This window comes from Laccaria bicolor, genomic scaffold (genome assembly GCF_000143565.1).
Source record: "Laccaria bicolor S238N-H82 LACBIscaffold_5 genomic scaffold, whole genome shotgun sequence".
NCBI lineage: Eukaryota > Fungi > Basidiomycota > Agaricomycetes > Agaricales > Hydnangiaceae > Laccaria > Laccaria bicolor.
The window spans coordinates 1,103,822-1,116,466 of NW_001889876.1; the positions used below are offsets into that span (position 1 = coordinate 1,103,822).

At 47.1% G+C, this 12,645-nt stretch overlaps 7 protein-coding genes across 7 annotated transcripts; 3 read left to right on the forward strand and 4 right to left on the reverse strand.

Moving 5' to 3' along the window:
• Window positions 1-3,207: 3,207 nt before the first annotated feature.
• Window positions 3,208-3,441, reverse strand: LACBIDRAFT_313856 (uncharacterized protein; the record flags this gene model as incomplete). The annotated part of the gene is made up of 1 exon (XM_001877777.1): window positions 3,208-3,441. The coding sequence occupies one exon, from the start codon at window positions 3,439-3,441 to the stop codon at window positions 3,208-3,210; it is 234 nt and encodes a 77-aa protein (XP_001877812.1).
• Window positions 3,442-3,696: 255 nt separating this feature from the next.
• Window positions 3,697-6,946, reverse strand: LACBIDRAFT_247189 (Cl-channel protein; the record flags this gene model as incomplete). Its single annotated transcript, XM_001877778.1, has 18 exons — window positions 3,697-3,910; window positions 3,960-4,242; window positions 4,296-4,403; window positions 4,453-4,518; window positions 4,569-4,692; window positions 4,746-4,827; window positions 4,873-4,971; window positions 5,021-5,194; window positions 5,253-5,470; window positions 5,521-5,628; window positions 5,682-5,759; window positions 5,813-5,904; window positions 5,953-6,067; window positions 6,124-6,276; window positions 6,339-6,547; window positions 6,604-6,771; window positions 6,824-6,849; window positions 6,903-6,946. 18 exons carry the CDS (start codon window positions 6,944-6,946, stop codon window positions 3,697-3,699), a joined length of 2,361 nt encoding a protein of 786 aa, XP_001877813.1.
• A 78-nt stretch (window positions 6,947-7,024) lies between these two features.
• On the reverse strand, window positions 7,025-8,761 carry LACBIDRAFT_189236 (GTP binding protein; the record flags this gene model as incomplete). Its single annotated transcript, XM_001877779.1, has 11 exons — window positions 7,025-7,215; window positions 7,267-7,346; window positions 7,397-7,478; window positions 7,530-7,625; window positions 7,671-7,819; window positions 7,873-7,974; window positions 8,022-8,139; window positions 8,194-8,331; window positions 8,381-8,462; window positions 8,516-8,647; window positions 8,698-8,761. 11 exons carry the CDS (start codon window positions 8,759-8,761, stop codon window positions 7,170-7,172), a joined length of 1,089 nt encoding a protein of 362 aa, XP_001877814.1. The 3' UTR covers window positions 7,025-7,169.
• Window positions 8,762-9,166: 405 nt separating this feature from the next.
• Window positions 9,167-9,692, forward strand: LACBIDRAFT_313858 (uncharacterized protein; the record flags this gene model as incomplete). Its single annotated transcript, XM_001877406.1, has 4 exons — window positions 9,167-9,239; window positions 9,300-9,351; window positions 9,404-9,478; window positions 9,530-9,692. The coding sequence occupies 4 exons, from the start codon at window positions 9,167-9,169 to the stop codon at window positions 9,690-9,692; spliced, it is 363 nt and encodes a 120-aa protein (XP_001877441.1).
• A 277-nt stretch (window positions 9,693-9,969) lies between these two features.
• LACBIDRAFT_313859 (uncharacterized protein) lies at window positions 9,970-10,629 on the forward strand (the record flags this gene model as incomplete). The annotated part of the gene is made up of 3 exons (XM_001877407.1): window positions 9,970-10,129; window positions 10,181-10,409; window positions 10,467-10,629. The coding sequence occupies 3 exons, from the start codon at window positions 9,970-9,972 to the stop codon at window positions 10,627-10,629; spliced, it is 552 nt and encodes a 183-aa protein (XP_001877442.1).
• Window positions 10,630-10,662: 33 nt separating this feature from the next.
• LACBIDRAFT_313860 (uncharacterized protein) lies at window positions 10,663-11,572 on the reverse strand (the record flags this gene model as incomplete). The annotated part of the gene is made up of 6 exons (XM_001877780.1): window positions 10,663-10,681; window positions 10,732-10,788; window positions 10,837-11,071; window positions 11,132-11,296; window positions 11,346-11,482; window positions 11,532-11,572. The coding sequence occupies 6 exons, from the start codon at window positions 11,570-11,572 to the stop codon at window positions 10,663-10,665; spliced, it is 654 nt and encodes a 217-aa protein (XP_001877815.1).
• Window positions 11,573-11,626: 54 nt separating this feature from the next.
• Window positions 11,627-12,622, forward strand: LACBIDRAFT_189259 (uncharacterized protein; the record flags this gene model as incomplete). Its single annotated transcript, XM_001877408.1, has 7 exons — window positions 11,627-11,708; window positions 11,756-11,867; window positions 11,918-11,995; window positions 12,045-12,081; window positions 12,134-12,212; window positions 12,265-12,441; window positions 12,494-12,622. The coding sequence occupies 7 exons, from the start codon at window positions 11,627-11,629 to the stop codon at window positions 12,592-12,594; spliced, it is 666 nt and encodes a 221-aa protein (XP_001877443.1). The 3' UTR covers window positions 12,595-12,622.
• Window positions 12,623-12,645: the final 23 nt, after the last annotated feature.

Here is a 12,645-nt window from a genome sequence, read left to right on the forward strand (position 1 = left end):
TAGATAATCGATTCAAATGTTAAATCACTAAGTTCTCTTTTTTTTCAGCAAAACAAACCATTCAAATCTAAGCATGCATCTAAAGGATCTCTCAAGGACGCAGCAAAAGGTGCAACTTTCGGCCTTTGGATCTTATTCTCAGTTGTACGACAGTGACTGACGATCGTATTTACAGGTCGTATAGCTCGGGAGTTATTGAAATCTTCTCCAACTTCCAACGCAGCCGCGCAAGCTCGCTCGAATCGCCGCAATCATGCAAAACAGTCGCAGATCAAGAAACGAAATTCTCTCATCTCATCGACGCGTATTTTTAACGGCGTCGACGGAGCGCCACGCATTGTGGCAGTTATTCCACTCACGGAGGATGTTAGTACACGTAACGTTATAGCTGCTCTGGCGGAATCATTGGAGCTATCGGCGGAAGACTGCCCAGAAGATGGCATTTGGAAAATGAGGTGAGTCCGACTTTGTCTCATCAGTAATAGGATTCTCAAATACGATGAAAGGGCGGATCGATTCAAAACAACGCTACAATTTCGAAACATCGCCCACAGAAATTTTTATGCTGCTCTTGATGCGTGCAAAGTCGCTGACTACGTCGTATTCGCACTCTCCAGCACAGTCGAAGTCGATGGCTGGGGTGATACCCTGTTGCGCACCCTCCAGGCGCAAGGCCTGCCAGACGTTGTCACCGTCGTCTCACCTGATGCAGCAATGGATCCTAAAGCTCGATCTGGCATATTAAAGTCACTGTTGTCCTTCATTCAATATTTCATTCCGAGTCAATCACGAGTATTCGACCTACACGCAGCTTCCGACCGATTGAACGCCCTGAGGTCCTTATCTGAAGGCAAACCTGGGGACGTACGGTGGAGGGACGGACGAACGTGGATGTTGGGCGAATCTACGGAATGGGAAGAAGGAAGTTTGCGGGTAACTGGTGTTGTTCGAGGGACATCGCTTTCAGCCAATCGTCTTGTTCACATACCCAATTTCGGTGACTACCAAATTGAAAAGGTACTATGAAGTTTGTCTCTTCAATTTCGATTATTGATTGGGTAGTCCAGATCATGTCCTGCCCCATTGCTCGACCATTGAGAGCAACGACAGCACAGGGCATGGATGTAGAACCTACAATTCTTGCCGAACCCGATTCATCATCAGCAGACTCATTGGTTTCAAGCAATGAACCGGATGACCTCGCTAACGAACAAACGTGGCCGACGGAGGAAGAGATGAACGAAGACCCCGACTCCATCCAACCAAGTATCCCTGACGCGGAGAACGGTACGACACCTAAAGCTGTCCGGCGGATACCGAAAGGGATGAGTGAATACCAGGCTGCATGGATCATCGACGAGACAGACGAAGACGACGTAGAGGAAGATGCGGAAGGGGGGGAAGTTGACGGCGAAGGTGAGATGGATGAAGATTTTGAAAAGGAAGAAATGGTGGACATGCCTATGGACGAAGAAATGGATATTGATAGCCGAAAAAGTGTTGTTTTCCAGGATCTCGATAATGAAGAGGAAGAAAAACAGTGAGTGTCAGTTTGGCTTCCAAACGGTTTTTTCTTTCTTATTACAATCAGGTTGAAGAGATGGCGGAATCGCAAAAGGGAAGAAGAAGACGATTTGGCGTTCCCAGACGAGCTAGATACCCCCAAAGACATCCCTGCGAAAGTGCGATTCCAACGATTCCGTGGCATGCGATCTTTCCGCACGAGTCCATGGGATCCATATGAAAATCTTCCTCGGGATTATGCTCGCATATTCCAGTTTGAGGATTTTAAACGAACTGAGCGTGGCGTTCGAAGAAGAGCAGAACAAGAGCTCGGGGTTGTAGAGGTGCTTTTTATTTTTGCTAATGATGGGTTATTTTGACCTTGTTTTCATAGCCTGGCGTCCGAGTGACGCTTTACCTAAAAGATGTCCCTCAAGCAGCGGCCAGCGTATCCTCGATCGCTCTTTTCTCTTTGTTCCAGCATGAACATAAAATCACTGTGCTTAACATGACGGTTCAAAGAAACACTGAATATGATGGCTCTGTCCGATCCAAGGTAAGCTCAATACACGGGTTATACACCTCAATCTCTGAAGGTTTAATTGATCCATCAATAGGACCCACTTATTTTATGTGTGGGCCCTCGTCGACTCGCCGTGAACCCCGTCTACAGCCAACATACTCGTGGTGGGGGAAAAGGCGCTAACAATGTTCATAAATTCGAAAGATATCTGCGGCATGGCACCACTAATGTGGCTACTACATATGGTCCTGTTGTCTATGGTCGACAGCCCTGTGTTCTTCTGAGGGAAAGATCTGATCAACAAGGTATGCGCGCTCCACTAAGGGTTCTCCAATTCTGACAATTTTACCTGTCCATTCAGCTCCACACCTTGTGGCTATGGGCTCCTTCCTCAATCCTGACACCACGCGCGTTATCGCAAAGAGGACAATTTTAACTGGTCACCCCTTCAAAGTCCACAAAAAGACCGCGACGGTCCGATATATGTTCTTCAATTCCGGTGACCGTTCAGCTTCTTCTCCGACTCCATCTTTTTCTAACTTTAATCTCCAAAAACAGACGACGTCCAATACTTCAAGCCAATCCAACTCCATACCAAACACGGGCGAACTGGTCATATCCGTGAATCTCTTGGTACCCACGGATATTTCAAAGCCCACTTCGACGGCCCCATCAATCAGATGGATACGGTGTGTATGTCATTGTACAAACGCGTCTTTCCCAAGTGGGCTAGTCTGTGGGTTGCGGGGCAGTCTAGAACCCAATCCCTACCTTCGGAAATTATGGAGGAGTAGATCTCAGGAATATGTCCGGAGATATGTTGCCCTCCGAAATCATTATTCTTCATGGTTGTCTCCAAATCCCCTTTCTTTTTCTCGTCGATCCTTGTCTCAGAATGCCCACGATTTCGAAGACAAGTCAGTAAAAAAAGTATCCCTTCTTTCGATAAATTGGCTAGCCAAAAGTCGTCTACAGTACTATTTTGCGCCAGCGCAACTTGGCAAAAACATTCTACATATTGATCCTTGTCCGATACAAGTATAGGTTCAACACGAATCTGCAGTTGGGGGAGCTTAGGTCGGATCTCAGCAAGTCGCATCCTCGCCATTCAATATTCAACTCTCATTATCGCTGCACGTTGCACGTGTGTTACTACGTCTTGACAGGGCGAGCCCCATCTGCTAAATTTCAACTTCAGTGGATGCCAGGTAGCCCACAAAAATAGACATGCCATGACTTGAGAGTTTCTCAGCACTGACGACGCGTTGATACGCAGCTGGGAGTTTTGCTATGTCTTCCTTTTTTCCTTCATCGAGCTGGGCGCGAGCAGTAGAGAATTGGCGGAGAGTGTAAGCAGCGAGCTCTTGTGAGTATCGAGTGCGAGTGCGTCTATCGAAATCTGGGTTGACGGTCATTTCTGGCGATTGTTGAGAGTAAAAATTTAGCGGAGGGGATGCTTTTTATACGTTGTGCGATTGTAATACTCCTGCAACTGGAGTCTCCGGCCCCGCGGGAAATATGACGTCGTGATCGAAGTGTCAAGACTGTGACCCGTGCCGGAGGAACGGCGGAGCGCAAGCGCCGTGCCGTACGCATGGGGTCTATCGCGTCAAGAAGGCCAAAGTCCACAAATGGGTATTAGAGAATTATATGGTACATACTGTATAATATCATCGTCGGACAATCCGGCGGCCCCAAGTCAGAATTCTGGAAAAGACGTTAGTGCCCCACGTCCACAATTCCTCGAGCAAACCATCCAGCCCTCCACGCTCATCCCATGAGGGTCTGTACTCTGGCTTCTCTGTCGCAATGAATCGTAACACGTCTTTCACCGTCACTAAGCCGGACAATACTCCGTGATCCTCAACTAAGATGACGCGCGGACTATGATCGTTGGTCAGCGAATGCTATTTCCGAGAGAGTCGCTCTGTACCCCAGTCGTTTGAATATTTGCATGACAATTTCCAAGGGTAGTTGTGGAGACACCGTCATGGGTGTCTGTAGATGATTGATTAATTGGGAGAAGTAGCTAAGAGATGTAAATACCTGATTGACCCACGGCCAAAATTGCAGCTCTCCCTCTGATGTTGGAGCGAAGAACCTTTCGGGAGTGTCCTCGAGGCCGTCATCAGCAAGGTCCAAGTCATGATCATATCCCTGCGGCGTAAATAAGCAAGGTGTGTGGGAAAATCTCCCTCTAGTCTTTCGTGCACGTTCTACCGAATAACTAGTGAACGATTTTTCTTGTGGAAAACAGAGAGGGACATACCGAGAACATAACGCAGCTCGCTCCTATCAATGTAGCCCACGAGAGTCAGCGAGCCATCCGCTGACACGATGGGGAAGCCCTTGACGTCGGTCGATGATAGCATCGACTCTATACATGTTGAGAAACTGATGTAATAATTGGGGAAAGCAAGACTCACCGACATCCTTGACACGCATGCCCGATTCTGACAAAGTTTGGAGATCTTTTCGCATAACAGCAGATACTAAGAACAATTTAGAACTGGTACTTCGGGAAAAATAATAATTTACACACCTGATACATTGTAAACATGGTCCTCTTTCTCCAAGAAAGGAAATCCATTAAACCTAATCATTTCGTCCGCAATCCCATTGGTCCCAAGGAAGTCGCCAACAGCTTTAGTAACCAGTAGAACGATCTGGGCAACGATGTGTCAGCGAGCGGCTGCACCATTCATCAAGTGGAGCCTACCATAGTTGGCAAGATGTATGTCAATGCACCAGTTAACTCGAACATAATAACCACAACAGTAACAGTGATTCTCATGACTCCACTACAGCACTGTGAGAAACGTCAGAATAATATAAATTGTGCGTACCTGAGAGCAGCTGCAGCTCCAAGGAAAGCATATGTTCCAGGCGTAATGCAGGGCACGTCCGGCGCACAGAATTTAAAGATACCAGAGTGTGGGTACGCACTAGAGCGACAGTGAGAATGATTCGTGAAAGAAGACGAGGAACACGGACGTATACATCGCTTTGACCATTATTCCGACCATTCTTCCAAAGGTGGCTCCAATGGCCATAGAAGGAACGAAGATTCCTGCCGGTACTTTACACCCATACGTGATGACGACTAATCCGATGCGGATGATAGTCGCAAGAAGCAATGAGTTGGATATCCGCCACTGAGCGTGAGTTCTGACCAAGATGTAATTAGCTTCAACAATCTAGGGCAGTTGGAAGGGCTTGGACTGACTGGCAGAGATTATAGATATTACCTCCACCCTCACACTCTCTGAATAAAATTGCCATACTGGAAGTCATATCAATCCTCAAGAAACGGTTGAAGTAACCAATCATTGCTGTGATAGTCGCAAGGGTGACTGCTTCCGCCACGCCGTGGTTTGCCAGGTGTTTCCGACGGAACGCAGCAACTTGAAGATTGAACTTCACCACGAATGCACCATAAAGTCCCTGCAAGAATCATCAATTGACAACATCAACCCAAAGCTTGCCTTACTTACGCCAAAAATGCCGAGGATGACGAAGAATATAATTTCAAAGAAATGCCAATCACGGTCATATGTGACTTGGAACAACACCAGTTTTCCAGTTCTGAAAGGGTTCATAGCCTGCATGATTCACTTTGAGGCGGTTCAGACAGGATGGGAACTGTAAAACTAACCGATAGGGTGAAGGTGGCTACGAGAGCACAAAAGACACTTCTCCACATCGTTTTGATGCTGAAAGTATGGCTCATTTCCTGCAACATTTGAAAATGCGTATACATAAAGGATTTAAAGATGTTGTAAATACCTCTATTGAAAATAGAACGCCGCCAATGGGAGAGCCGAACGCGACGGCCACACCTGCGGCACTTGCCGCTGTGATGATTTCGCGAGTCTTGCCTATCGAAAACAATAAGCAAGACATACAACGATGGGAACGACATTTACTTTGGCTACGTCTGAACTTGTCAAATGCGCCTGCAACTAATGATCCAACGCAGCAAGCAACATGAACGGAAGGTCCTTCCTTCCCAACAGACAATCCCGACGCGATGACTAAAGGCTACGTTTTTTTCAACGATGGAAGGTTGATGGGGAGGAAGAAAACAAGCCGCTTACAAGTGTAACGCTTTTAATGAAGAATGTTGCGAATCCCAGGTAACCTTGCATAACGAAGCCAGCCAAAATGCACTTGATTTCGGATATACCAGAACCAGCAGCATATTTCGCAAGAGAGCGCACAAGATGCGAAGCAATGAAAGCAAAGATAGCCTAAATGACAACCGAAAAAAGTGAATACGAAAGAGGGAACACAATGGCCAAAAAAAACTCACCGCGAACATGATAAATATAATCCACCTCGCCAACGTCACCGTGCTCCACGTATGCCACGTCTCACAACCGTCCACCTCATCCCCCTCCATCTCCCAACAACAGAATTGCTGGTTCAGCCACCAACCATCTGAACAGTATCCCATCTTGATGTCCGAGAACCATTCGCTGACGATGGAGATGATGGCAGCGTTTACTCCAATGCATACGCCTATAAGTTGCAAACATATAGCTCGGTTCTGCTATAGAATAACGTGGGTGACGTACCGACGAGACTCACTACGAACCAGGTTTGAGCAGCGTCTGCGGCGCCTCGGACGCGCGCCCACACCCATGGTATCGTCACCTCACCCCGAGGACCGCGCCTCGGTGCATAGTTGTTGCGGGCATTTCTTATGCGTTGACTTCGTTCCAATTTTGAGTCCTGTATCCAGTCTGGGGAGAGAACTTCAGTTGAATGACAGTTTGACGGAATTGTATGGCGCACCTATCGTCGTAAAATCTTCATAGCGGCTGTCAGTAAATAGGTTAGCTAACAGATGAAGAGTGTCAAGGTAGGATCATACCGTATCTGCTCAAGTTCTTCGTCGTCTAACTCTACAGGATCCATGGACAATTCATTGCTTCGGTCTTCAAACTGGTTCGCCATCCAGCTAAAGTTACATGTGTGAAATTGATCCGATTTGGTAAACCAGGAAATGCTTCCGACTCGCCGAATCTTTACATACTGTGCAAGGGTATACGTATGTATATATTCAAATATCGTAGCTCTATCCGTCCCAAGAAAGCCATCCTTCAAGAATATAGATCGTAAAAAGTCCAAAGGGAGGAGTTTAGAAGCTGGAATCTCCGGGGATACCAATCCGAGTTTCCATCTGCCTAAGCCAGGATTCAGCTCCAATTCCATCTGCTAAAGAAAAATCGACTGACCTGAGAGCTGCTTCTTTCGCCATGAGTTGTTGCCTCTTCTCGTTGATTTCTCTCTGCATTTTCAACTCGATCTCACGCAGCTAGACGGAGAATCAGATTGGGAGAGGTACAAAGCATGTGAATGACGGACCTTCTCCTCCTCGCGGCGTAATTGTTCCTCCTTGAGACGAACGCTTTGAGAGGCTAATTCCTCGGGAAGTATTTGTGATTCACTTGAAAAAAAGATTAACAAGGGGAGAGGAATTATGTGAGTTCAACTTTACCGCATATCCGAATGAACACTCCTCGACAGTTTTTCGGTACGATAAGTTTCATATAAGACATCCTCGGTCAAAGTTTTCAAGTCACCCAAATGAGACCTAATAATGGTTACTTAACGTACGAGCAAAGAAGAGTAAGCTTACCCAAGAATAGCGCCACGGAGTCTGACGAAATCAGAGTGGTGTGGGTTGTCAACTTCGACGATGCCCCATGGGTATATTCTAGCACGAACGGGCTCTCCGTCGATTTCTATCTCTTCCTCCGAGCCTACAATGGAAAAAGGTAACAAGGCCTGATGTTTTTGAAAGTTACTATTAACCGCCAAGGTAAAGGACTGAAGCTTACCCTCAACTCCATGTTGTCCTGGATAGTTTCCTCGTCGTCCTCCTCAACGTCATAAGGGAAATTGTAGATGGGGATCTCGTAATGGTCGATGTCCTCCATTATCTACAAAAATGTAAATCAGTGCCAACGATAGAAGTACGCGTTCGTACCCTCTTCTTAAATGCCTTCAATTCCTTCGGTGTCAAGGAATCAGCCTTGCCGATGACGGGAATAACGTTAACACGAGGCGAGAGCCGTCGCATCAACTCGATGTCCATTTCCCTCAAACTAGTTGCTCGGTTAGAGGCAAAATTAAATGTAGAAAATGAGGGGAGATCTTACGCGTGGCCTGTCGGAGGGATAAAATATAATAGAGCATGTACTCTATTATCCCTGAAGCGAGGGTTACGCTTGATACGGGACTGCTCTGCCAAAATATCGTCGTATTGACGTTCAAGATAAGTCATGATCTCCTGGAAACTGTTTGAAGGCAATAAGACATTGTCGCCGCCTCAGAGGTGTAACGTACGCATGCTCGTTGTCAATGTTGTCTCCAAATCCAGGGGTATCGACTATAGTAAGGGCAATACGAATGCCGTCCTCTTCGAGCTCTGCAAATACATGAGATTTAAAAGGCGCTATCAACAAGAATAGATGGACTGACCAACGTTGGCAGGTTTGATTCTGATTCCCTCTTCAAGATGCGCAGACTCTGGGCTGTCACAGATCTTGTGAGAAAGGACGTCAGCTTCACAGAGGGTGTTTACAAAAGTCGTGCGGCCGGTGCCAGAAGCGCCTGTTATAGTTAGCACTGCTTTCACGTCCAGCTGTTACAGAACTCCTTACCGACGACCATAATTGTGAATTGAACACCCTTGACCTTGTTCCTCCTCCTTCCAGTGATAGGCATTTTGGCGGGGATGGTAGCGGTACAGGTTATGTATGGGGTGTGGTACGATATCGACCTTTATTTATGGAGTGGTGCGAATTTATCAATGCTGCTTCACATGAATAGGCTCAGCCGTCGTGATGGAGAAGAATTCCAAGGGGGAATGCGCTCGGACCACGTTGGCTTTCATTCCAAGCATTACCAAACAAAACATTTGCTACCGATGATGATCGAGTGATTCGAGTCTTGATCGAGCCCCGACTATTCGTCGCTTTGGAACAGAGTAATACAATGTCTACAAAAAACTCAACAGCACTAGGAAGTATTTGAGGGCAAAAGCTACTTTTTTATATCTACTTCAATGTTTGTCTTTCCTGTGCGGAGTTTCCCTAGAACGCTCTTTGGCCCTACCAAACGCGTCCTGTCATGACTGCTATTCCCGACGACATCCTGTTCGCCTATGCCGACCGTGTTAAAGACAAGGTAGCCATCATCACAGGTTAGTTCCTCCAACAATGGCGATGATGAACTCCTGAATAACAATGCGCTATTCGGGAAGGTGGCGCCAATGGAATAGGCAAAGAGACTGCTCTGCGCTTCGCGTCATATGGGTACGTTCCTACTTCATTCTTAGCCGCTCAACGAAATGACATGACTTTCCAGTGCCAAAGTCGTCATTGGGGATTTGGATGTTGCTCGGGCTACAAAGCTCGTCAGCGATATTGAACAAACGGGCGGGTACGTCTTTCCATCGCTTTCTATATTTGCTATTGACGCTTCAATTGTTAGGCAAGCCACGTCTATCAAGTGCGATGTGACTCAATGGGATGATCTTGTCGCTCTGTTTGAGCTGGCAATCGCAAAATACGGTCAAGTGGACATCGTCGTGCGTCTTAAGAGTTGCCGGAGGGTTCAATATCGAGTTGATTGTCATTCCCGCGCTACCTATTAGGTCCCCAATGCAGGCATTTCGGAAGCAGGGGACTTCGAGACAGTCAACTTCAAGGACGGCAGACCCATCAAACCAGGGATGCTTACAATTGAAGTCAACCTGCTAGCGGTTCTGTATAGTGAGTCTAGAGTCTTCAGGTGTCAACACTACCTCTAACGAGTAGACTAAATAATCAGCTACACATCTGGCGCAACATTATCTGCTAGTGAATCAAAGGGATGGTGACCTCAAAGTAATTGTTCTTATTGGGTCTATGGGTGGGTAGTACCTTGTTAACATGACTCGCGCTCATCGACGTTCAGCATCTTGGTCGGGAATTCCCAAAGCGGAATTGTATACAGCTTCGAAGCACGCCGTCCTGGGCATGATGAGGTCCCTCCATATACCCCTCGAGTTAAAGGGCATCAGAATTGCTGTCATACATCCCTTCTTCGCTGGTCAGGCGTATTCTACTCCTGCTTTTTGGAATTATCGTGACACTTCACTAGACACGGCCATAGTTCCAATTCCAGTGAAGCTTCTCCTGGCTGGAATCCCACTTACGCCTGTTCCACGCATAGCAGGTGCCATTTTCTATGCTGCTACCAACCCCGATTCTACGACGAACGGTTGTGCATGGCTTCTGCCCGACAATGGCCCCGTCTTCCTGGTACCGAAGGAAGAATTCAAACTCGGGGTATACAAAATGATAGATGACAGGGTGAACTCCCTTCTTGCGTATGCACTCTTCATCCTTTCTACATATCTCTCGAGCTCACTCACTCAAAATGGCAGGGGTGCAAAAGGATTGCAATACTACTCTCCTTTACTGTGTGACTTGTGGCGAATAGCAGGCAAGCCAATCGTGACCACCGGTTTAGGTGTTTTCTTGGCAAAAACTGTGTGGGATAACAAGGAACTAATTCTCCACAATGCACGTACGTATATCCCCCAGTGATTAATTTGTCCAGGTTTGGGAGTTTATGAATTATTACCGTTCTTCTGTTTGTCTGCATTGTCGTCAGTGAGTAGCCCTGGTGACTCGAGTATAATAGTATACCTTCTGCTGTTTTGGACTCTGATAAAAAGCCAGTCGACTGCTGCTCTAACGCCTGTCCTACTGACGGGGTTGAAAGCATCATCAAGAACTTCCAAGAGTACTCACCCTTCCAAAGCAGATACACCCATTACATCCAGGCTCGCTATTCTCTCCCTCCTGGCGGACCCATCGTTCTCTGATTCACCATAACGGTTTCTTCGGGCACTTTCGAGCTTTCTTTGATGCCAGTCTTCATAGTCGTGTCTTATCTCTTCAACGGACAAGCTCTGCGGTGAATCCTGCTTATTGGCGAGCAGCAGGAGGGGTATGCCCAGTATTTGAGGAGCAGATAGGACAGAGTCTAATGTGCTTGGGTGTCAAATGAATGAAGGTTCGACGCGCATCAGGCTGAACAACGTACCGAATACCTCCCAACCCTCAGCCAGCCTTTCCCGGTCTTCCGCATCGATTACGTAGACTACAGCATGGCAGTCGTCGTAGTACCTATGCCAGATGTTGCGAATACCTCGTTGGCCGCCTAAATCCCAGAATTGCAGGATGGTTGAGGGGAGTACTATCTTTCCAGCTAAATACGAGTGAGTAAGTTCAACATCTGTTGTATGACAGTGACGTACTGTTCTGGCCAACTGTTGGGCCAATCTTGTCCGGAGATAGGCCTGGTGTTTCGTTGTACAGAGTCTTGATTTTCTCCAGAAGGGTGGTCTTGCCCGCGGCATCGAGACCAATGATGATTACTGAGAATTCCTCCTTCCTAAAACACGGTGGTGAATCATGATAGCAAAGAAACATTGAATACGAACCTTGTTAGATGTTCATGAAGGCCCTTCAATAAATGGTACATGGTCAAGTGCGACCAAACAACTCGCAAACAGCCCTCTTACCTGTCGACTGCGACATGGGCTATTACTCGACTTATTATTCCTATGGCCTCCCTACCTTTCTCGTAATTATTATTGCACTCTATCTTCTCTTTACCGGTACGTGTTCATACACGAAAAATCCGCAGTTATTAACCCTTTACCAGACTCCGGAGAGGCGTTCAACGTTGGTCGCTTTCTTGAAGAATCAAGCCCATATGCGTGGGGCGCTGTTGGAATTGGCCTTTGCATCGGTCTAAGTGTTTTGGGTGCGGGGTGGTACGTTCCTCGTATCGCTCCTTGGTGCCCAGCTGCTGATGTCACTGAAGGGGAATCTTTGTAACGGGATCATCTATCCTTGGAGGAGGCGTCAGAACTCCTCGCATCACGACAAAGAATCTTATCAGGTACCTTGGGATTTGTGATTACTCTTCTTTTCCTCATACTCTGAACTAGCATTATCTTCTGCGAAGTTGTCGCCATATACGGAGTCGTGCGCTCTTCCTTCTCCCCACTTTCAACAGCACCACCTTACCATCTCGTAGATCATCGGCATCGTATATTCTGCAAAACTGAACGCTGTCGCCGAAAGCGTTCTATACACACGCGAAAATTACTTCACAGGTAACTACTGCCCCCACCCCCTCCAATAAACAAAGCTAACTGTTACGCAAAGGATTCGCGCTTTTCTGGGGTGGTCTGACTGTTGGAGCGTGTAATTTGATATGTGGTGTCTGTGTTGGCGTCACTGGGTCTACTGCGGCGCTCGCCGACGCTGCAGACCCAGATTTGTTTGTCAAAATTCTCGTTGTAGAGGTCTTTGGCAGTATTCTGGGCCTCTTCGGTCTTATTGGTGCGTGACAGCTTGAAACCCTCCCTCTGCACATACTCATCTTTCTGCGTAGTTGGGTTGCTCATGATCGGTTCTGCGAATGACTTTGTTGGAGCTGCTCCTCAAGTAGCTGCAACAACTGCCAAAGCTGTAGTATCTCCATTCGTGCACTAATCGGTTTAATATACCACAAATGGCTCTCTCGTGCGTTATGTCCATAAGAAA